The following is a 25,374-nucleotide window of genomic DNA, read 5'->3' as shown; positions in this document are numbered from 1 at the left end:
CAGGTCAACAGGTCAGAACAAGCAGTAGAGAGAACATCTCATCTCCAAAGATAAGACCTCCGACTGAATAGTATAAAGGAGGTGTCTCTGGAGATCTTGAAACACAGAAACATGATGGCAGATAAAGGCGCTGAATTCTGCATGTAGTGTGTCAGAGGGAAAGTCTGCCACTGAAAAGGATCGCCCACGCCCCACTTCCATATCAAATATTTGTTCTCTTCCACCCCCATCCCTCACCCCCCTTGTACATTCCATGTTGGTCTTAGAAAGCAGCAGCAAAGTCTACAGCCTGCCTGCTTTAGAGGCTCCCTCTAACCTGCCCATTCCCCCCTTTTTCTGCAGGGGCGGAATGGGTCAGAGGGAGCCTCCAGGGCAGGCATCCTGTAAATATTTCTGTGCTGCCATTCACAGAAGAAAGTGTTTATGAACAATTTGCAAAACCAAACATGGATGAAGCCACCCCTTCACCTTGTGAATTTGTGGAAATGTCTGAAATTTTGTAAGGAGCTGTCCAAGGTTCTGAAATAAGGTTGCTGTTTGTTCTCCCACGGGAACTCATTTTCCCGTCCTGGCAAGTTCTTTTCCTGTCCCTGCCCTATTTCTGAAAGCTATGTCCTCATCTGCACAAGCCTCAAACACTTTAAAATCATAAGTGTTTGAGGCTTGTACGGTTAAGGCAGAGCTTACAAGAATGAGATAGTGACAGGGACAACAACAAAACTCACGGGGATGGGATGGAGAAATTGAGTTCCTGCGGGGATGGGAGAAAAATGTGTCCCCGTGCCATTCTCTAGTGTTGGGGGTTTGCTAGATTACATATTAGTGGGACAAGGGCCTTCATGAGAAAGTAGAGGGAATGTATATTAGCCATCTTCAGTTGTTAGAACTACCCATTTGTTGTACTTTATCTAAACTGGTGCTAATGTTAATTTGGCTTCTACTGTTGTAAAAGTTGATGGCTTAAAATATTTAAAAAACTAAAAACAAAACTGCAGGAAAATGTATAAGGTGCAGGAATTTATTCAATAAAAGTCATAAAAACAGATATAAACAGCATACATAAAATAAATATATCCAAACACTGGTTCTTGTTTTCATGTATACTGGGTCCGGTATACATGAAAACAAGAACCAGTGTTTGGATATATTTATTTTATGTATGCTGTTTATATCTGTTTTTATGACTTTTTTTGAATAAATTCCTGCATCTTGTACATTTTCCTGCAGTTTTGTTTTTGTTTTTTTGCTTCGTATCTTCACTGTAGTTCCTGTTTGGTTTTTTTGCTTTGACTTAAAATATTTACACACATTCACAAAATTTAAAGGTGTCGTATGAGTTAATGTTGTGAAAACTAAAATTGAAAACATTGCTGCCTTTATGTGTTTGAAAGCTGCTAAGTTATGAGAGAAAATTCATTTTTTGACCAATGTGTGGGAGAGGGAAGAGGGATAAATTTCTACTCTTATGTAATGATTTGTACGCAGAAGGAAATAGGATGAAATAAACTTCTGTCTCTTTATAAATAAGTGGGGGTGGGGAAGGATCACACTTGTGTTTGTGTCTTATCTTGGAGAGGAGAAAAAGTGGGTAAGTTTGAATGAAAAAAAGTTCCCAAACTTTCTGTTGGAAAGATTAAAAAAAATGAAATAGTGTGATAATATAAGCAAGCAATTAGATATTGCATCCTCTGAAATCAGTTGATAGTATTGTGTGTTTATAGCACCGGGTGCCATTGTCCTGAGACAATAGGTAATACTGTGGTTTTTCCTTCCACATGGATACACTAGTGGGCTCACTGAGGAAAGCTTGCAGCTGTTCACAGATCAAATGTCTTACTAACAATATGCAGTGTAACATTTTCACAGGATAGTGAAGGCTGAATCTTGCCCCTAGTGACTTCAGTTGATTTGCATTACCAGACATTGTTTCTGACAGGCTGTTTATAGCTTTAGCTAAATCTGGTACGAAAAGTATTTTCTTCCTATTATAAGATACATTTTTGTTACATCTGGCCACTGAGGATTTGCAACATGTACAAATTGAAATTTCAAGGCTATCACCCAAAGGATAGACTCGTGGAGGGATGAGATGGCATTTTATGTACCCTTTCGATTTCCAGGTCTTTATGGAACATGATATCTAGACTCAGTTTTTCTAAGAAGAAAATCATATTGGGGCCTTTCATGCCCTCTAAGGCCTAAAATTTTCCAAATTGCTATAACAATTCCTGTTTGTGAGGTCTTCCGTTTCTCTTTCATTCCATTCAGCCTTGGTTACCGTAATTTTGTTTGCATGTGGCTAGAAAGATCATTTCCCCTCTTTGCAAATGCTGCTGAAAGTTGGTAAGCAAGGCATTGAGCTTCATTAGCTCTGATTTAATTTTGCAGGTTTTTTAAAGTAAGTCTTAATTACTTCTTCAGTACTTTGACCTCTGCATTTAGGGAATCAGTGTCTGTGAGACCTGTTTTCTTACCCATCATTTTCTCTGGCTTTAGGGAGAATAATGATTGGATGTTTTAATGTCCGATGCATTTGAAATGGTGATTCATTTTTGTTAGGCTTTGTGTGTACCATCCTCTTTGCCAAGTTAAGGAAGTAAAGACTTAAAGTAACTGAAAGGATGCTAAGATATCAAAGCTCATCATTGGGGGAAATCAGGAGCTACCTTAATCTAGGTCCATGCAGTGCAGCAGCTGCACCCCTCCATCTTTGCTTTCCTCCCTGTGGTTCAGCATTTCAGCAGTATGATTGCTATCGGAAAGAGGTGAGCTATAGAAAGGAGGAGTAACCACAATTATAGGCAAATTTCAAATTTATGTCTACCAGCAAAACTGGTGGAGAAAATTGCGCTTCACGAGTTAACTGATTTCATTGAAAAGATGAATGTGATTCATCCCAGACAATCTGGTTTCTAATCTGGAAAGGGCATAGCGCAGACACGATTTTGACTTCAGTCCTCAGTAGTGATATATGGGAAACTTTGGATAAAGGTCAGTTAGTACTAGCAGTTTCTCTGGATCTAACGACAGCTTTTAATCATGTAGATCAGTGTTTTTCAACCTTTTTACACCTGTGGACTGGCAGAAATAAAATAATTATTCTGTGGACCGGAAAACTACTAGGACTAAAATTTTAAAACCCCGCTTCCACCCCATCTCCGCGAGCTCGGTCACCTCAGTAACTATAGGAAAATAGACAAATATAGTGCAAAATATAGACAGCAGATATAAATTCTCAAAACTGACACGTTTTGATCACTAAATTGAAAATAAAATCATTTTTCCTACCTTTGCTGTCTGATGATTTCATGAGTCTCTGGTTGCGTTTCCTTCTGTCTGTGTATCCTTTCTTTCTTTCTGCACTCAGGCCCAACAATTGTCCCTTTCTATTCCCTCCCTCTTTCCTTCCTATGTCCTTAGTGTCCCGGTGCCTCCTTCCCATGTCATTAGTGCCCCGGTGCCTCCTTCCCATGTCCTTAGTGCCCCCGGTGCCTCCTTCCCATGTCTTTAGTGCCCCCAGTGCCTCCTTCCATTGTCCTTAGTGCCCCTTCCTGTATTTAGTGCCCCCAGAGCCTCCTTCATATCTCTTTAGTGCCCCCAGTGCCTCCTTCCCATGTCCTTAGTGGCCCTACTTGTATTTAGTGCCCCCAGTGCCTCCTTCATATCTCTTTAGTGCCCGCAGTGTCTCCTTCCTATGTAACTCTCACTACCTTCCACACTTTGTCCCACCCCCACCCCCGAAGCCAGCCTGCCTGCCTGTCTACCTCTTTCCCTACCTCCCTGGCCAAAGCCAGCCTGCTTGCCTGCCTACCTCCTTCCCTCCCTGCCCCACAAAAAAAAAAAAGCTTCCCTCCTTCCTTTCCCCTGCTTTTACTACCCTGCCGCTGCTGCTAAAGCCAACAGGAAGTCTTCTTTCCGGAGAGGACATTCTGGGCCAGCGAGGCATCAATTGGCTGGCCCAGAACGTCCTCTCAAACGTCAGAATTGACGTTGGAAAGAAGGCTTCCTGTCAGCTTTAGCAGCAGTGGCAGGGCGGTAAGAGAAGGGGACCCGGAGAAAGGAAGGTGAGAGGGACAGGAAATGATCGCCTGTCCCATTGTCCCCAAGCACAGCTTCGGGATGCTGTCCTGATTTGAAGCTGTGTGTGGGAATAACGGGACAGGAGGTCTGAAAACGGATCTATGGTTACTTTAATCTTGCCGGCCCTGTGCGGACCGGCAGAAATTTCCTGTGGACCGGCGGTTGAAGAACTGTGATGTAGATCACCATTTATTATTACAAAGACTGCAGACTTTCAGAGTCAATGGAGTTGCTTTATTATGATTCAAATCCTTTTTGATAGGTAAGACCATCAAGAGTCGGATATCTCACAATAGAAACCAATGATTTTTGGAGTCCGTCAGGGCTCTGCATTGTCTCCTTTATTGTGTAACATCTTAAGTCCCCTTATAGCATTGATCCAGGAACATGGTCTAAAGGCTCCTTTTACAAAGCCGCATTAGCAGCTTTATCACACGCACCTTTTTAGCGCATGCTAACCCCTGTGCTAGCTGAAAAACTACCGCCTGCTCAAGAGGAGGCACTAGTGGCTAGCGTGGCCAGCAAATTAGCGCGCGCTATTACACACATTAAACTGCTAATGCGGCTTCGTAAAAAGAGCCCTAAATGTCTATTGTTTTGCAGATTATATTTTTGCCATTAGCTCAAATATCACCCATTTCTTTGGACTTATTGGTACTCCAAACAGGACGTGGATAGAAACCTATAAATTAGTTCTAAATGCATCCAAGGCTCTAGTTTGGTGGTTTAAAGGTACAAAGTAATGTCCTACATTAGCTCCTGTACTGGATGGAAGGCATCTTCAATTGATTCTTTGTTTTAAATGCCTAGGAATTATCCTTTAGTCCAAATACCAGTGTATATCAAAAGTATATTATCAACCCTCTCAAAATAGAGTATCGTGAAACAGAAGTAACAAGGTTGATATAGTTAGAATACAAAGGTCTTAACCGTAATACCTCAGCCCCACCACTCCACCGCTATGTAAAATCTCTAAAGCAGGAAGATATTGTGGTGCTTCATCATTGGTAATTCGGTATAAATCGCCGTAAGTGTATTCATATAGAAATATTTTATGTTTTTGTTGTGTTTTTTTCAATAAATAAGCTATATAAAAGTGTATAGGTGTATATATTTAACTTCTACACACAGCCGAACCTGGGAGCCTGACCCGACATGTTTCACACAATACGTGCTGTTTCAAGCACTGCTCTCAGATTTAAGAATCAGGTAAATGCAAGAAACGATTTTACATTTTGAGACGGGTTAAAAAAAAAAGTTCTTTAAACAGAAGGCATTACAAACTTCATTGTATGCTTTGTTCATCTCACAAGTTGATTATGGAAATGTGGTCTACTTAGGTTCGCCATATACTCTCTCTAAAAGATTACAAACCTTAGAAAACGCAGGTATTAGGCTATTGGGAAATTTGATCATGTTACTCCTTTGAACAAAAAGTATCATTGGCTTCCTCTGCCCATTAGAAGTAAATTTAAATCACTCTGTTTTTCTCACAAGGCTCTTTGGAATCAAGAACCAGCTTATTTGAACAGATGGATGATTCTGTATACACCTTCCAGATGTCTTAAGATCCCTCCAAGACTTTTGATTAGCATCAGCTCACTTCAAAATGGCTCATTGGGCCATTACTTGAGAGAGAGCATTTTTCTGACTTGTTGTGACTGGAATAATCTCCCAAAATAAATTAGGTCAGAAATTAACTACAAAAATATTCCAAATTTTGTTGAAAACACATTATTTTAGGCAGACCTTAGAGGATTGAACATGATGGTTAAATATGATTTAGGCATACTGATTTTCTTTTAGGTTGAATATCTATGGGTGTCTTGCTTTTATGTAAATCTTATACGAAAGTGTGGGTTAGGCTTTCCTGTCTAATTATTGGAGGTTTTTTTCAAACAAATATAATATGTGTTTGTTGTAAACCACCCTAATCCAATGAGGTTGAGCTGTAAGTACATATATGTGTATGTGTATATATGTATATGTATATGTGTATGTGTATGTGTATGTGTGTGTATATATATATATATATATATATATATATATATATATATATATATATATATATTTAAAGACTGATATTAAACTTTGGAAATTTAAAAATAAAATCTATAATAATAAAACCCTAGAGCGCACATGCGCTCTTGAAAATTCGTGATTCCTGGCGCCGTGAGGTATGCTTCTGTGGCAGTATTCTATTTCACACCTCACGGCGCTTACAGGGGCTGGAGGCGCGCGACTGTGCTCTCTCCAAACCTCCCGGCTCCAGCGGCGTAGGCAGCACCAGTGGCAGCAACTGAGTGGTGGACAGCAGACCCGCTCCGGCCGTTGACCCTCCACAAACCTCCCGGCTCCAGTGGCGTAGGCAGCACTATAAACACGCTGCTTCGTGCCCTTCTTCTGCTGATTTCCTCTGCCGCGTCTCTGATGACATCATCGGAGACAGATGCAGGAGAGGAAATCGGCAGTAGAAGGCCGCGAAGCAGCGTATTTAAAGTGCTGCCTACACGGCTGGAGCCCGGAGGTTTGTCGGCGGTGGGAGGGTCAGGAGCAGGTCAGATCGAGCAGGACAACAGCAGTAAAAGAAGGGGGAGGGGCCGAACGGAGCAGGGAAGGGTAAGGGAAGAGAGGGGAAAGGAGGGTGGGGGAAAATGCTGCTACTGCTACACAGGGACTTGGAGGGGAAGGGAAATACCGCTGCTGCTTCTGCACAGGAAAGGGGGGGATAGGAGGGAAATGCTGTTGCTGCTGCATAGGGAAGTGGGATGGAAATGCTGCTCCACAGGGAAATGGGGAAAAATGACAGAAAGACAGCGGGAGGGAGGGAGACAGAAAGAAAGAAAGGGGCAGGGAGAGGGACAGAAAGACAGACAGACAGAGAAAGGGGGCCAGAGAGAGAGAGTCAGCAAGAGAGGGAAAGGGGGCTGCTTTGGGGGGAGGGGTGTGCTTGGGGCAAACAGCTTTGCTCTGGGGGGGAAGACAGAAGGGGCCATGGAGAGATAGGGAGAGGGAAAGGGGGCTGCTTTGGGGGGAGGTGTGCTGGGGACAGACACTTTGCTCTGGGGGGGAAAACAGAAGAGGGCCATGGAGAGACATTTGGGGGGAGGTGTGTGCTGGGGGCAGACAGAAGGATACAGACAGCGGCCAAGGAGAGAGAGATAAAGAAACACAGACAGACACATCTATTCTAGCACCCGTTAATGTAATGGACTTAAAGACTAGTTCTAAATAAAAGTATAGGCAAGTGTGGATATTTTGTCACATTACTGTAGCCAGTAAAATGTCATTAAGGGGTCTTTTTTAAGGGAGATCAAGTAGACTGAAAATTGGCCTCTTGTGGGATAACTTTTCATGATGGTCATAGTGCTTGAAGCACATTTTCTTTGTAACCCAGCCTAAGGCTCTGCAGTATTTTCCTCATTTGAAAATTCAGCAGTGAATGCAATCACAAATGTACCTGCAGGGTTAAAAAGTGTACATTCCATGCTGCTCAGTATGTGAAAGGAAAGTGAAAATACTTGTGTATATCTTGCTGATTAGCCCAAGCCCCACCCTTTCGCCCTGTGGGAGAAAGAATGTATTCTATGGACAATGCAAAGTATGTATTCTATGGACAATAATAATAATAATAATTTATTGTTTATATACCGCCAAAGCCAAGGTAGTTCGAGGCGGTTTACAATAAAGAAGAGCTGGACATACAGCGAAAAAAACAATGAAGTCTTTGAGCACAATACAATACAATGTAATATAGAAGGCTGGACATACAGCGAGGAAAAATCTAATCTAATCTAAACCTTAGGTTTGTATACCGCATCATCTCTACATTCGTAAAGCTCGACACAAAACAAAAGACACGCAGTCTTTGAGTACATGACTGTTTGTACATAGTACGGTAACATTGTAGGGACGGGTTTACAATAAGAGTAAGTCAAAAGGAAGAGAAGGTCGTACAGTGTGGGGTAAGCAGTGAAGGCTTTGGGAATTCTTGGTCAATAGGAAGTAGATCGAGGCGATTTGCAAAGAATGGAATGTCATACAGTGTGGGATAAGCAGTGAAGACTTTAGGAATTCTTGGTCACAAATCGGTTGAACAGTTTGGGGATATGTTATGTGAAATAGTGTTTCTGTAGGTAAATATTAATTTAGTCATATAAATTCCTTTGAATTTTCCCTCTAAATAAACAATTTATAAAAATTATATTATAGCTTTCTTGGTCCGGGAGTCAAATTTTTAAAATTCCTTAACTGAGAACCTCCTGAAGGTGATCTATATTTAGAAATTCAGTTGTGTTTCTCTTTTTCTGTAGATGTAGCTTAAATGCTTGCATAAGCTGAGTTCTGCAGTAAGTCCCAACCAGTCCTTCTTAAGTGGCTGATCAGCACTTATGCTCCACAATACAACAATGTACATCTCTAGTCAGTCAAATTCAGGCAAGGAATTTTACAGGCAAGCTGATAATTGGTAGGCAAATTAAGATTTTGGAGCAGGGTATGAAATCCCCTTTCCAAGTAGGGGAGGGAGGGAGAAGAGCTGACAAGGAGAAAAAGTTGATCAGTGCTGCCTTTTTAAAACTGAATTTGGCAGCTTTGGTATCTGTAGTGTTTGTGAAAGCAAGTGACTGTGCAGTGTAACCAACCAACTTCATTCTGCTGTCTTTCCCTTGAGAGAGATTCACACCCATCGCATTGGTACACGGAGTTCTGCAATTGAACACTGGAACTGTTCTTAAGCAATAAAATTCTTGTTTTAACTCTCTTCATTCTTCGGGCTGTGGACAGGGTAAAGTTCTGTCACAAGCCAGCAGAGGGAGCCTGAGCAATTGTTATGTAAAGCTCATTTGCATAAGATCTTGCAAAGGCTGCTGGGAGCTGTCCATTTATCCTGTTGAGTTAGGGTGCTGAAAAGGAGAGCTCCATCACAGTGAGCTGGGAAGAACAGAAGCTCCCTTGGGAGCCAAGCAACCCTCGAGGGGAGGAATGCTGGCTTAGAGAATGACACGGTGGATGTATTAAATCACTTTCCTTACAAATATATGTGAGGGTTTTTTTATTGGACACATTTTTTAAAACATTCAAGAAGATTTTATGTGCAAACACAAAATCATATAGTGGAAACTTCCATTACATGCGAACAAGGAGCAATACAACTTTCACTGGTTAAGAACTATGCCACCTGTCATATAAAAATGAAAAACCACTAGACATATTATAAAATTCATCCATTTTATACATATATTTGTCATAACCTTTTTCTGTATTGTACTCATAACCAATAAAAACCTGATCATAACATTCACAGCTAAGCATTATGTGAGAGAAAAAGACTTGCAGACATTTACAAGTTTTTCCCAGTTTATCTCCAAACAATTATGGATATACAGGATATAAGTTGTGGCAGGGCTGGAATCTGTCGACTGAGCAGGAGGCCCAACTTCACACAATCCAGTGCTCCCTGGAGGACCGCAGGGTAATGGCCCAATAATAGTTCAATAAAATTTATTTCTAATTTCCAATTCAGTGGCTTGGCTTCCAAGCAATTCAGGCAAATCCTTACTTCAGGTAGCTACCTCAAATGACTCGGTCCATAGATGAGAAACATATCAAAAGGTTCATCAGGTTAATAAAACACTCTGTCAGAGTACCTACATTCTTTATATAGTCCAGCTGCTTTATTTAGCTCTGTTCTTGCAGCACACTGTCCATGGAACTCCCTGTTCCTTCTCACATGGTGCCAGGGTTGGCCACGCAGCTGCCCTGCCCTCCCTCTTTTCCTTCTTCAGAGCTTCAAAAGCTGTTAAGCACTAATTAGGCACTTAGGGCTAGATTCACAAAGCAATCCAATCGTGTACCGATTGGTTTGCGACCCTTTTGTGACCCGATTTCCCTCTGGCCCGATTCACTAACCTCTCCTGCAATCTGCTTCTGATCCGCGTATGCAGATAAGGAGAATGGCATGCAAAGTAGGCAGGGACCCGATTCACAAAACAAATTTGGGATACCGATTGGACTGGTTGATCAAGAGAAGAAGCGACTGCTGGGGACCAGTCGCACACGTCTCTGCCGACTCTCCTGCTCCATTGCTGCCCTGTACTCTGTCCCGATCTTCTAGCCATGCCTGATCTTAGCTGTCAGTCTCGGGGGATTTTTTTTCTGCAAGTAACAAAATGGAAGCTTGTCCAGTCCCGATCTTCCAGCCCTGCTTTCTCCCCCATGTCTGCTCTGCTCCGAGCCCTGGATCTCTGCCACCTTCCCTGCAGTGTGAACCTGCAGATTTAAAACAGGGCTGCAATGCAGCATGCAGCCCCGCTTTAAACCTGCGGGCTCACACTGCAGGGAAGGCGGCAGAGAGCAGGGAATGATCAGTTGACAGTGTCAGCAAAAGGGAAGAGGCTGCCGCCGCCAGGGATCGCCCTTCCCTGGGAGAGCAGGAGAGTCGGGGCCCGAAAACCCAGCAACAAAAAAAAAATGGACAAAAAAACGCATGCACAGACCATCTGCAGGGAAAGCAGATGGTCTGCACATGTGTCAGGATCACACACTAGCGATCCATGTGGGCAGAAGGAGGTGTTCTACCGATTGCCCTCATTTCAATATTTGGCTGTTGTGAATTGGTTGGGCCTGCTGGAATTGGCCCTGGATGCGACCCGGAAGTCAGGTTAGTCCTTAGTCCAGGAAGTTCTCTCCTAACCTTCCAAACCACACACACCCCACTGACCTGTTTCTAAACCAGGGTCTGTGGTAAGGGGAACTGTTTCACTTACTATGATTCTGATGGTCCTGAATCCCTCCCGAATTCCCACTAGTATGTGTTTCCAGAATGTCTAGGCTTTGGGTTTATTCATGGGTTTTAATCCCCTTACATATTAATGGATACAAGATTGTAAACCAACAATCTGGTTTTTTGCTGTCAGGTAGTAGTTTCATCACATTTAGCATATGCAGATTATCCCAGTAAATGAATAATCACAGGCAATTCAACATTTATGGCTGGATCTGTGGTGTGAGTGCTGACTTCTGGAAATTGAATTCTGATAGTCGCACAAGTAAGGGTCTCTAAAATATTCTGTCTTAAATGCCCTCGGCTTTATTAAATTCTTGCAGCTGGTACATGACCTCATAAGGAAGTACTTCAGCCAGATTTCACTATGGGGCTCATTTCCAAAAAGAAAAATGTCCAAAAAATGGCATAAAGTGACATTTGGATGTTTTGTTTGCTAAAACATCCAAATTTTTATCTTCAAAGCACATTTTTTTTAGATGGCTTTCATTTCCTATGCTGTTTGTTGGCAGTGCATCTAAATCTCAAGGGGCCATGTTGGGGGCAGGATTAAGGCTGACATATGATTTGGACATTTTTCTGCAATAATGGAACACTGCAGAAAATGTCCAGAGCAAAACTTGGACGTTTGAGGCTGCACTTGTTTCAGTAATGTATAAGTGCCAAAAAGAAGGCCAAACTGACTAGATGACCACTGGAGGCATGAATGCATGGTCCACCTTACTCCCTCAGTTGATTACTGACCATCTCCCATCCCATCCCCCCTCCCCCAAGAGGTGAATGAAACAATACATAGCCTGTATGACAGCTTCAAATGTTATGGCAAGTCCTATTAGAGCAACAAGCAGGTCTCTGGGGTAGCCTAGTGGTCAGTACAGTAGACTGTAGAGAAGGGGACCCATGCCCCTATCCTACTTTAACTATAAACTTGAGGTAGAAAGTATAAGCCCACAAAAATCTACTCAGAATCTACTGTACTAACATATAGGTGACACCTGCAGACATAAGCTTTATTGGGGTAGTATGCAGTTGGGTACAGTAGGCTTTGGGTGAGTTTTAGATGGTTATAGTGAGTGGTTGAGTTTAAGAGGGTTATCGTGAGATGTGTACCTGGGACCTTTTATGTGAAGTTCATTGTAGTGCCTCTAGGGGGGGTCCCACTGCTCTGCTGGGTTGTCTGTGTGGCCAGTCTGCTAAGAATGCATTGCTGGCCCCTCCTACATCCTAATGGTTGGTGTTTGTACATTTTTCATTTGGACTTTTTTTTGAAAATGGTTCAAAAGGATATACGCATCGGGGTCAAACATATCTAGGAAATGAAAATGGTCATTTTCTCTACTGGATTTTTGGACATTTTTCCTAAAATGTCCAAAATCAGATTTATCAGATTATATTGAAAATGCCCCTCTATGACTTGCACTTGTATCCTTTGTAGTAGGATCTTAATAGATACATTTTAGTCTAATTTTCCATTTTTTTGTCTTTTTCCTCCATTTTAGTATTGATACTTGAAAAGGTAGAGAATGGGGTCTTGAGCAACAAGATCTTGAAAATAACAGATTTTGGTTTGGCAAGGGAATGGCACAGAACCACTAAAATGAGTGCAGCGGGAACATATGCTTGGATGGCACCTGAGGTCATTCGCTCCTCTGTGTTTTCAAAAGGCAGCGATGTGTGGAGGTATTGATTAGCTTTATTTCTGAACATGTTTTAAAGTAAGTATACAATGTTTATTTTGGTACTAATTGATATCCCTAAACGTAGGTGTCTTCAATTCATAATCTGTGATTGTATGATCCAGTGACTATACAAGATCCCTCTTCCCATGCATTCTGTTATGCATGTGCACAAAAATAATTATGCAGCTTAACCCCACTGTAATAGAAACATAGAAAATAATAGAATAAACATTTCCGATATGCTGGAAATGGATCACTTCCATGAATAATCATGGGACATGAATAATCTTAGCACTGTAAAATTGCATGATTTTTATAAATATAAAAGAATTAACAGGACACACCTTCTAATAAACATGATTAGCATTTAAAACATGCAAGACAAATAAAATCAAGTGTTGGTATAAATATTGAGGGCTGCCATCTTTGTGCTAGTGGTAGTAATGAGTGGAATAGCCATGGGAGCTTAGGTTCATCAAATCTTAGTCTTGGCATTTCATTAACAATCTGTCATATTGAACAATAAAAACAGTTGAGGAGAAAATTATTGTCCCCTTCTGGATAAGTTCAGCTTCCCAGTGTTGTCACAAAATCATTATGTGATTGAGGAAACTGAGATGAACTAGCTTGCTCATTTGGGAATCAAATTTGGATTCATGAATATATAGCACTGCCACTGAACCAATAGTTGGGCATCAAAAGATTCATTTATTGTCCATCAGCCCAGTCTAGACATATTAGATTGTGATCGTGCCAGGTCAGATATGGAAAATACTTAAGAGTACCTTAAGAACATAAGAACATAAGTAGTGCCTCTGCTGGGTCAGACCACAGGTCCATCACGCCCAGCAGTCCGCTCCCGCGGTGTCTGAATCACCCCTTGGTTTCTCATCGAAGTCCTATCTTCCCATCAAATTCTTGACCCTTTGTCCCTGCACCCCTTTCAGTACCCTACGATCCCTTTGTCCCTCAGGAATCTGTCCAATCCCTGTTTGAATCCATGTACTGTATTCTGCCTGATCACTTCCTCCGGGAGTGCATTCCATGTGTCCACGACCCTTTGGGTGAAGAAAAACTTCCTTGCATTTGTCTTGAACCTATCCCCCTTCAGTTTCTCCGAGTGCCCCCTCGTACCCGTTGTCCCTCTCAGTCTGAAGAACCTGTCCCTATCCACCCTCTCTATGCCTCTCAGGATTTTGAAGGTCTCTATCATATCTCCCCTGAGCCTCCTCTTTTCCAGAGAGAAGAGACCCAGCTTATCCAGCCTCTCAGCGTATGGGCAGTTTTCTAGCCCTCTTACCAGCTTCGTTGCTCTTCTTTGGACTCTCTCAAGCACCGCCATGTCCTTCTTGAGGTGCGGCGACCAATACTGAACGCAGTATTCCAGATGCGGGCGCACCATCGCCCGATATAGTGGCATGATGACTTCCCGCGTCCTGGTTGTGATACCCTTCTTTATGATGCCCAGCATCCTGTTGGCTTTTTTCGCCGCTGTTGCACACTGTGCGGATGGCTTCATTGATGCATCCACTAGCACACCCAAGTCTCTCTCAAGTCCGCTGTCTCCCAGCAGTGCCCCCCCATTTTGTAGTTGAACAACGGGTTCTTATTTCCTATATGCATGACCTTGCATTTCTCAACGTTAAAGCGCATTTGCCATTTGTTTGCCCAGTCTTCCAGCTTGTCCAGGTCCCTTTGCAGGTCCTCACACTCCTCCCTGGTCCTAACTCTTCCGCAGAGTTTGGTATCGTCCGCAAATTTTATAACCTCGCATTTTGCCTCTGTTTCCAGGTCATTGATAAATATGTTGAAGAGTAGCGGCCCCAGCACCGATCCCTGTGGCACACCGCTCGTGACTCCCCGCCAGTCAGAATATTGGCCCTTCACTCCGACCCTTTGCAGTCTACCTGACAGCCAGTGCTTGATCCATCTGTGTACATCCCCGCCCACCCCGTGGTTCCACAGCTTCTTAAGCAGCCTTTCATGTGGCACCTTATCAAAAGCCTTTTGAAAATCGAGGTAAATGATGTCCATGGGTTCCCCTTTGTCCACCTGACTGCTTATTCCCTCAAAGAAGTACAGTAGGTTCGTAAGGCATGACCTTCCCTTACAGAATCCGTGCTGGCTTGTTCGCAGTAAGTCATTTTTCTCGATGTGTTCGCAAATGTTGTCCTTGATCATCGCTTCCACCATCTTCCCTATAACTGAAGTCAGGCTCACCGGCCTGTAGTACCTTACTATTCATTGTATTGTAAATCGCTTTGGGTGAAAAGGCAATTAATAAATCCTAAATAAATAATATTAATATAGGTTGTACCAGCAGATGGAGACAGAAAGCAAACGTTTGTCTGACTACCTGCTCAGTTGGGAAAGGTTTCTGAGTGCATATAGCTGTACCTAGGTCCTGTGATTTTTCTCCTTTTTTGATAGTTATGGTGTGCTGCTCTGGGAATTGTTGACTGGGGAGGTGCCATTTCGAGGAATAGATGGTCTTGCAGTAGCCTATGGCGTGGCCATGAACAAACTAGCCTTGCCCATTCCTTCCACCTGTCCAGAACCTTTTGCCAAACTCATGGATGGTAAGATTTTACAATATCTTCAATGAAACCAGGGGTGAAGCCAGACACCCAATTTATGAGTGGGCAAGATACAACCCCCCCCCAGCATCTTTCTCTCCCCTCCCCACCAGGTGATCAGTGTGTCTCAATTCCACTCCCCCAACCCCCAGTAACTTTTAAAGCTTTCAGTTCTTCACTGGCCCAGAGCAGTGGCTTATACCTGCTGCTCATGCTGGCTCCAAGCCTTCCATCTGACTTTGTCCCGCCTATGCAGAAACAGGAAGTTGCATCAGAGGGAAGGCTTGGGGCTGGCACATGCAGTGTATATAAATCGCTGCTTGAGGTTGACGTAAGTAGTGGGTATGAGTTGCTGCTCACTGCCAATGAAGAACTGAAGGCTTTAAAGGGGGGGGGGTTGTTTATTTATCCCCCGCCCTATCTAGGGTGAGTTTACAGCTTTACATACAAAATAATGCATTACATTTAATATACAAATCACATCAACACACAGATATTACTATAGAACAAATTGCACACTTAACATACAAAATATAAAATTACATATAATATACAAGTCGCTTCAATGATGAACATCATTATAATCAATAAAACAGACCAGATCATGGAATACATCAGGATATAAAATTACATATAACATACAATTCGCCTCAACGACGAACATCATTATAACTAGTAAAACAGACCAGACCATGGAATACATCAATGACCAGCACTCAACAGTCACCACTCCTCCTCCCTCAACCAGTCTCAGACCCTATATCTCATCTGACAGAACAAATGTATTTTCAGTACTTTCTTAAAGTTCTGTAGATTCTGCTGTTGACAAATATATTCTGGAAGGTTGTTCCATTCCCTGGGGCTGATGCAATGGAAAACACTATTCCTGGATGATGAAAGCCTCAAATCCCGCACAGATGGGACAGACAGATCAAAATGATCAGTTGACTGAAGCATTTGAGATGACTCACATGGCAAGATACTCCAGACCAGGTGTTTGGGAGCCAACTTCTGTAGGCAGATGAAGACATTTACCAGTAACTTGTAACGTATCCTGTTCCTTAACCTTACCAGTACAACCTTATAAAGTATTCCATCACATGCTCACATCTTCCCAATTTAAAACAGAGATCGTACCACCAAATTCTGGGCCACCTGTAGCGCACACAAAACTGACTCTGGTTCTCCCAAGAACACCAGACTACAATAAGCAAAAACAGATAATACCATCGACTGCAACACTATCCTAAACAAAGGAGCCGCCAGATAAGGCCTAAGTCCATTCATTAACCGAAGATGGAAATACACCTTGCTAACAGCACCTATCCTCTCAGGGTAAGTCCTGAGTCCACAAGCACGCCGAGATACTTCACCTCCCGTCTCAAAACCACTCTCTCCCCCAATAACTCAACTGCCTCCGGGACATTAGCGCCCAGAGTTTGGGGGAGTGGAGTTGAAAGCCTGCAGAGGATGGGAGGGAAAGATTCCAGGACTCTAAAGGTGGAGGGATTTGGGAATCGGGAATCCCTGCTGATTACATGTGGTGCCGCTGCTGGTTGGGCCTGTGCCTACCTGATCCCACACGTGGCTATGCCACTGAATGAAACGTACAAAAGAATCATGTGTATTTAAGCTGGTATTATAAACTGTAAAGAAACAGAATGAAAAAGTGGTCTGGCTTTGGAGGAGACAGGATATTTGCCATGCTTCACACATTAATTAATAGTATGATTACATCTGAAAAAATCCAGTGAAATATATGATTTTGTTAAGTGCTTTATTAATGCAGTTGGAACATGAACTGACCTTGTCAAAATTTTGCATATTAGCTCTTGATGTACGCCATCATAGTACTTTCCCCCCTTAGAAAGAAAAGGTAAAATTAAGTTAAAATAGGTTAGAAGAACATTTAAAATGTGTTTATTCATAGTGACTTTATTTTGCACCATTGTGAAATGGTTTCTGTTACTACTATAAAACAAAAAATGTGGTTATTTTTTTTTCTCAGCTTGCTGGAATCCAGACCCACATTCTCGACCATCCTTTGTTAATATCCTGGATCAGCTAACCAGAATAGAGGAATCTGGCTTCTTTGACATGCCTCAAGATTCTTTCCAATCACTGCAGGAAGACTGGAAGCATGAAATACAGGAGATGTTTGACCAACTCAGGGCCAAAGAAAAGGTATCCCAAATACAGTAAATTTTAAAATTAATTGTCAAAGTGAAGGAAGTTGTGATGTAACAGGTAAAAAAAAAATCTAGGGTTCTTCTTCTATCAAACAATGTCAACCAGGCGCTGGCCACTCCCCTTCTGCTATCCAATACTGCTGTTCAATCACCTCCCTCTCAAAATATTTGATGTTACTTTAGGTTATAGGCTTACTTTCTAATAATAAATCTCTTTGGTCGTCCAATGATGCATCTTCAAACTATGTAAAATTAGCTCACTCAAACCACTTCTTTATCCATCTGCCTTTAACATGTTGATTAATTCCCTGGTAATTAGCCAATTAGACTATTGCAATTCCATTTATCAGGGTATTAGTGGAATGGAGGAGTGGCCTAGTGGTTGGAGCAGCTGCCTCAGCACCCTGATGTTGTGAGTTCAATTCCCACTGCAGCTCTTTGTGACTCTGGGCAAATCACTTAACACCTCATTGCCCCAGGTACATAATAAGTAACTGTCAAAAATATGTACACTGCTTTGATTACCCATTAGCTGTAAAGAACTACAATTAATTCAAAACACTTCCATAAAACTAATAGTTGGGCAAAGAAATAAGATCATGTTACCCCGCTGTTAGTCTGCTCACTGGCTTCCAATAATACACAGAATTACCTATAAGATACTATTGTTTATATATAAAACCCACAAAATTCGATCCCCTAATTACCATCTTGAACCCTCTGATCTCTACAACAAAACTTACTTGTTATACTTATTTTATTTATTTAAAACATTTATATCCCATATATGCAAAGAACTATGCGGGTTACATAAAAACATTCATAAAAGTTACATAAATAGGCAAAAAAACCCACATTCCCCAATACAATCTATTCTCCATCACACAAATTAAGAAAGAATAAAACAATTCGACATCTTTAAGTCTGAGAAGGCTATTTGAAAAATAATAGGCTTTAAAATTCATGTGAAAAGATATGAAGGACAAGATCTGTCGAACAGTGTGGGAGAGTATTCCATAATTGCGAACCTACCACACTAAAGAAACGGGAACGATTCTTAACCTTTGTTATCAATTGTATCAAGGACGAGATCTGTCGAACAGTGTGGGAGAGTATTCCATAATTGCGAACCTACCACACTAAAGATACGGGAAATTGTATCAACGGAAAGACTAATAAGTGCTGTGATTGAGATCTTATGATACGAGGAAGTTCATATAATGTCAGCAAAGAGGCTACTACTTTTGGTAAAATTTGACATATGCTTTCATCTTAAATTGGATTCTCCAAAACAACTGTCAGACAGATCACTCATGAATCCACCCATAGTAGCATCTTTTCGGTCACTGTCCCCTCCCTGTGGAATGTACTTCCACTCATCTTAGATTAGAGTTATCTCTAGATAGATTTAAAACCAAACTTAAAACCTTCCTCTTTAAAGATGCCCTTGAACATAAAATCAATAAGGATATTTGAAAAAAAAAAGATGCCCTTTGAAGTATGAACTTCTCATTTCCTTACCTTCCTTGATCCTTCCCTCTCTTTTACCTAGGGGATGGATAGGATGGCCCTGTGTTGCCATTTCCTACTTTGAAGTAAAGTAGTGACTTTATTCTGCACTGTTTCATTATTCCAATTCAGGAGCTATGCACATGGGAGGAAGAATTGTCTCGAGCTGCATTGGAACAAAAGAACCACGAGGAACTGCTGCGGCAGCGTGAACAGGAGCTAGCAGAGCGGGAGATAGACGTTCTGGAAAGGGAGTTCAACATCATCATTCACCAGCTGTGTGAAGAGAAGCCCAAGGTAAAAAAGCATAAGGGCAGGTTCAAGAAGAGTCGACTCAAGCTGAAGAACGGCAGTCAAATCAGTCTTCCTTCAGGTTAGTAATATATTCTCTCTGTTTTTGCTGAATAATCTTAGGTCTGACCCTAGAGAGGTGTGGCACCTGGAACAATTCAGCCAGAGTGAGCCCCCATCCTCCACCAGAAGATTGAGTGGGTTCAGTGTCTTTCCACCAAAGGTGTGAGAAGAGTGTGTGTGTGAGTGAGGGATGGGGGCTGTACCTCATCCTGGCACTATTGAGACCATAGACACTCCTAAATGTCAGCAATGGGTAAGGGGCAGTTGTGATTCAGCTCTATGTTCCTTAAGGCAGGTGTGAGAGAGTCTATAGGACATTGCCCTTCCCCTTAAGGATTCTTTTGCACAGTGTCAGAACCACCTTAAGATCCATAGTCCCACCCAGGAAGTGGCATAGGAGGGATGGAGCTAGAAGAGCAGGAACTAAGAAGTATAAAAGCTAGGTGCTCAGCCAGGTTGAGGAAGCCCAGAAGGAATTATTGATGCCCCATGGCACAGTCCTCTACCCATATGTATGAATTGCCACTGCAAGTTAGGTAGGCCAAGTCTCACTTGGAACCTTGAAGATTTTGTGTTTTGACCCGAGTACTTGAGGAACCAGGCCAGGGCCAAATAGTGTGCTACTGTGCTGAGAGACAGTAAGATATCTAGTGGCACTGCAGGCCACCTGAGGATATTGTATTATGGACTAGTTTTATGTTGCCTTTTTCTTCTGCCTGTGATTGGAACTGGGCCCCTGACCTCTATCTTTAGTAAATGTTATTTTTCTTTGTCTACAATCAATATGTGGCTCTCTCTGTCTTGGACTCCAGTCCCTGTCCTGATTCACATTACCCCAGCAGGCCTTAACAGATTTTCATTAAATCTAGGAACAAGCCCAAAACTTAAGAGCCAGCAATGGAGACCTCCTCTTGCTTTTCATTTCCCACACTTCCAGCATTGTCCCCAATGAGGTTTGTGTGTGTGTTGGGGGGGGGGGAGAGGAGGAATCTTTTCCGAAATTAGCAGTATCTCTTTAAGAAATGTACTAACACTCTTTTCCTGTGTTTGTGGACAAAGAGATTTAATACATCAGTTTCTTAAGTTTCAATTAAATACCACTCTTCCCTAAGCACAACCAGTAATGCCTGTGAGCTCTTTCTTCAATATCCAGACCCTAGAGGAGTCTAAGCTTAAATAAACATTTTTAAAACAATTTTTCTTTTCCAGAAACTTTAGCTTCCCCAAAAAATATCTTAGAGGACAATATAGTTGTTTTCTTTTCTTACAGGGTGGTCTCCTTTTACAGGGTTCTTCTTAGAAGTATGACAGACTCTACAAAAATCTCACTGGTCTTCAGTAATAGTTTTCCCATTAATCAAACTCATTCAGCTTCTTCTCTAAACCCCTAGACACTCTCAGGAACTCATTTAGTTTTAAAAACCGTTTTTCAAATGACATGAAAATTGCTCCAAAATAGTTCCGATTTACAACAAAAGCTTTCGCATACCAAGCTTACACCAAAACTGTTCCAATCCAACAGTTTTAATAATAATAATAATAACAGCTTATATACCGTAATACCGTGAAGTTCTATGCGGTTTACAAAGATTAAGCAAAGGTACAAATCGATTGACTTTAAGAGGGGAGGAAGAAAGAGGGTTAATAGGACAGGAAATCATCCACATCGGTTTCAACATCAAGCCAAACAAACTCACAGAGCTTGATGGACCTTCCGTCTGTCCCAGTATGGCAATTCGTATGTTCTTAAAGAGGATGCCAGGTGAGCTCTGCTGGAAGCAGGTCTTTCTAGAAATGGTTAATATACCAAATTAAATCCAAAATATTTCCCCTGGACACATACTCACTTCACTACCAATATCAGGGCAAGCAGTGGCTTCCCCTATGTCTGTCTCAATAGCAGACTATGGATGTTTTCCTCCAGGAACTTGTCCAAACCTTTTAAACCCATCTACGCTAACTGCTTTTACCACATCTTCTGAATGCGTTCTAGAGCTCTGAGTGAAAAATTTCCTTCTATTGGTTTTAAAAGTATTTTTCTGTAACTGAGTGTCCCCTAGTCTTGTCATTTTTGATGGAGTAAAAAATCAATTCACTTGTACCCGTTCTATATCTCTATGATGCTGCATGATGCAACAAATTTTACTGCATTGGAGAGATGATGATTCACCTATATTAACTTGAACTGAGCAAGGGTGGTTTTAATATCCTTTTATTTAATGGCTAAACTATGGATTCGAACTTGTCTATTTTTGTATTAGGTCTGTTTTCAGAAACAATCTGTACAATATTCAGAACTTTGTTGCAGTTGTGGTGATGTCGTCATGACCACTCTGGGTGGTATTTTGTTACTTTCTTTTGAATTCTTACACTTGAATGCATGTTGCTTCTATGGGAGAGAGAATGTGATGCTCTATTTTAAATAATGTGAACCAGTGGTCCTCATTTTTCTTCTCTGACGTAGCCTTTACGTCAAAAACGTTTGCTTGTCAGGATAGCAGGACACTACTTGCACATCCGTATGCAAATGGAAGAAGTCTATAAATATGAATAGACTGGATAATTAGAATGTGTGGCACTAAACAAACAAACATATATTAAAAATCTGAGGTCTGATGGAATGGACATCTGTAGAAGCACCACAAAGCATCTCTTCACCTCGTTTATTAAAAAGCAAGAATCTGCCTGTGGCTTGCAAAGCCCTGGAATGGATTCTAATAGAAATCAATTTAAATGTCATATTAAATTTTTTAAAATAAAGCTCTAACTTCCTTAAAGTGTGATCAGTGGCATAATGGGGGCAGTCCACCCTGGGCGCCAACTTGGTGTGTGAGCAGGCATCTGTTCTCTTGGGCCCCCTCCTCCCCCCACTGCCATGCATGCGTGCTGCTTCCCTTCCCCAGTACCTCTGTAATGTTTCTGGCACAAGCAGAAACTCCCCCCCCAAAACCAGCTGTCGTGCCAGTGTCGACTCTTCCTCTGATGTCACATCCTGGACCCACGTCTAGGAAGTGACATCAGAGGAAGAGCCGATGCTGACGCGACAGCAGGTTGGGGGTTGCTGCTCATGCCAGGAACGTTACAGAGGTACTGAGAAGGGAAGCAGCGCGTGCAAGGCAGGAGGGGGTGGGGAAGGCAGAGGAGAGGGGCACCACTGCCCCGGGAGCCTCTCATCCTTGTACGCCACTGTTTGTGATCATGGAAATAGGTTGTAAAACTCATTGCTATCTTATTCCATAACACTGAAGCGCAGCCGAGCAAAGTGTGTCATTTGGTTAGAAGCATCTGCATAGGTTAGTACTTCAGGGAGTGTCTTTAGGAGAACCTAACTGTCAAGTAAGTGCATAGGGCCAAGCAAATCTGCTGAAAGTCTATGTCCAGTATTATGGATGCTTTTAAACCCAAGGGACTCTAGTTTAAACTCTCTGCCCTAGTAGCACCCAATGTTAGGGTTGCCAGATTTTACATTCGTAAAAGCCAGACTCCCCAGGCATGCCCATACCCCGCCCCATTATACCCCAGTCCTACCCCTAATCCTGTCCTAGCCCCACCCCTGCTGCTTGCTCTGGTCAGGCAGGAGCGCATGCGCTGATGCAACACGATGCCACATGCATGCGCGGATGCCCTCTTTCCCGACACAATTTTGTGGGAAGCTTTTCAAAACTCGGACAAAGAAAAGCCATCTGAACCCCCGGATATGTTCTCAAAAGGAGGACATATCTGGGGCAATCCGGATGTCTAGTAACCCTAACCAATGTAGTTCTTTCTGTTGTGGAGTCGCATGATCTGATGTTTTCCCTCCAGACCAATATTGCTACCATATTCTACCATAATTACTATCATTTAATTAAGCCTGGTCTTTGGCAGGCTGTGGTACGAGTTGCATTAACCAATACAGATTAAACCCAGAGAGTGTAAGAGTTTCCCAAGTGCAGTCTTAGCTGTTGCAGTGCCATAAATGAAGGTTTCACAACATGTGAAATCTACTGGCTCCATGGTAGTTTGACCATCTAATCATACCTCAAGAGATGTCGCCACTGGTTTTTGCTGTAGGGCCATAAAGATCATTTATTTCTACTGATCTAGAACAGCTCACTTTTGTTTGGGTTTGGCATTGTTATGTTGTAATCTGAAGTGGGAGGTGATGCTACATGCTGGAATTAAGATTCAAACCTGCACTTAGTTGATTGCTAGACAACCATTCAGCTTAGAGGGGAACAGTACTCCCCAAATAATTCTTTTGCATGGTCAAAGATTGAAACCATGCAAGTGCAGTACCTTTATTTCTCTGTCCAACAAACAGCATAAGAGTAGCATGGTAAGTTCCAAGTACCTAATTTTATTTTATTGTAACCCGCTGGGCTCCTGGGTAGGACGGGCTGTAAAAATGAACAAATAAATAAATAACACATTATAAGCTGCCAACACGTCCAGCATTACCAGATCTTATTTTCTGTTACTTAAATTTAATCTGTCAAAGCTAAAAATATGCTGTTTTGGTTCCATGATTGGATTGGAGACCTGATTTGTGGAAGTGAAGCACCTTTTTTTTCAACATAATCTTTAGTTTTGCAAAATGGCACAGTCTGTAATAGTGTTCTTTAACACAAGACCCGGGGGCCAATGACTACCTGCAGAGACTTCTGAGGTGGCCCCTCATTATCTCCTCTCTACCTAGGCTAAGGATGGAAAGAGGAAAGTGGGTAGGGGAAGAGCTGCATGCTTAGTGTTACCAGACTTATGTTGGAAAAATCCGGACATGTGGCCCTGCCCCGTTCCAAAGCAGCCCTGCCCCCACAAAGCCTCATTTCTTCTTCCCTGACATCCGGGCTGCCTCTGGAGGGCCTTGAGCATGCACGAATGTGTGTGACATCATCTGTGCATGCTCGGAGGCCCTCCAGATGTGGCTGGAGCTCATCAGGGTTCTAAAACACCCAGGCAAAATGCCAGGTTTTGGAAAGTTTGTCAGGGTACCCAGACAGTTCTCTAAAAAGAGGACATGTTTGAGTTTTCCCAGACATCTGGTAACCCTATGCATGCTTGAAGGACAAGGTATTTCTCAGTAGACCATAGAGTATGTATTTAGAAATGCTCACAACCTTGAGAATATTCCTTCAGTGAAGTTTGTAGGTGGGCTGGTAGGGGTAGATGTCATTGACATGCACTGGTCAGTAGTGTCATAGTCCCACATGGGAAAATACATATTTGGCAACTTTTTTCTTCAGCTTATTAGAATCCAAAGTGATCTCAGCTTAAAACTTAATGAAGACCACTGGTCTATAAGGTTGTCCAAAAAGTGGTAATGTTGATTGGGTAACAGTTATTCCGGAAGCAAAGATCTTTGGCTCCAACCTTCAGGATAGTTTGTCCTGGGAGCAGCAGGGCATCTTTTTGATTGGTTTGTATGGCCTCTTCAATCTTCAGTCCTGCTCCCGAATTTTTTTTAATATTGGTGGGATCAAGATCCCAGTGACGCATCACATTCCACACTGCCTTTTGGGTTGCACAGTAGCTTCCTTTTACAGTTACAAACAATAAGCCTTGAACCAAGGATGATGTTTATAGCTAACCATAAAATCACGGTTAATCCACAGTCGTTTTTAGCTCGCTGGCGCGCTGAATGCTCTGCACTGCTCCCAACGCTCATAGGAACTCTGAGTGTCGGGAGCAGCGCAGATCATTCAGCTCGCTGGCCTGCGCTAAAAACTACTATTGCGGTTTTGTAAAAAAGGGCGGGTGGGATAGTGAGAGGGAAATGCGTCCAAGATGCATGTAGATCTCATGTTAGCTAAAAAAAATCCGACCCAATTAGTATTTTTGTACTTCACTAAGAATCCTTGTCACTGGGGGCAAAGGTGACATCTTTTGTGCCCAAGCTCAGCAAAATGCCAAGATAAATTGGGAATTGATCTAACAGTTTTCCTATGATGGGTAGATTTGCTATTGCTTCACCTGGGCCAGAAAATTATTTGTTGGAACTCTATTAGCTGTATCCCCAAAGGGTACATTTTACCCTGAGCCTTATGCTTACTCTAATTAAAAATCTCAACTTGTCAGCATAGCTCACTGCTCAGTTTCCAAGAGCAATAGCCATCTTGCCTCCTCTGGCCACTTTTTATTTTAATTAAGTTAAATTATAGTAGCAGTATACACTGCTTGAGTGAATTTCTTGATAAAGGCCTCAGTAAAATAGTCATATTGGA

General features: G+C 42.2%; 1 protein-coding gene across 2 annotated transcripts in view; it reads left to right on the top strand.

Annotated features, from left to right (window-relative positions):
* MAP3K9 (mitogen-activated protein kinase kinase kinase 9) overlaps positions 1–25,374 on the top strand; it is a 76,744-nt gene that overhangs the window by 27,118 nt on the left and 24,252 nt on the right. For both annotated transcript variants that reach the window (XM_033953508.1, XM_033953507.1), the window contains exons 3-6: positions 12,364–12,544; positions 14,974–15,122; positions 17,128–17,303; positions 18,950–19,190. In XM_033953508.1, coding sequence (XP_033809399.1) covers positions 12,364–12,544; positions 14,974–15,122; positions 17,128–17,303; positions 18,950–19,190 — 747 coding nt within the window. The remainder of the gene's footprint in view (positions 1–12,363; positions 12,545–14,973; positions 15,123–17,127; positions 17,304–18,949; positions 19,191–25,374) is intronic.

The sequence above is a fragment of the Geotrypetes seraphini genome, chromosome 7, assembly GCF_902459505.1.
Source record: "Geotrypetes seraphini chromosome 7, aGeoSer1.1, whole genome shotgun sequence".
Lineage (NCBI taxonomy): Eukaryota > Metazoa > Chordata > Amphibia > Gymnophiona > Dermophiidae > Geotrypetes > Geotrypetes seraphini.
The sequence above is the reverse complement of the archived record's forward strand: the minus strand, read 5'-3'. Positions and strand labels throughout refer to the sequence as shown.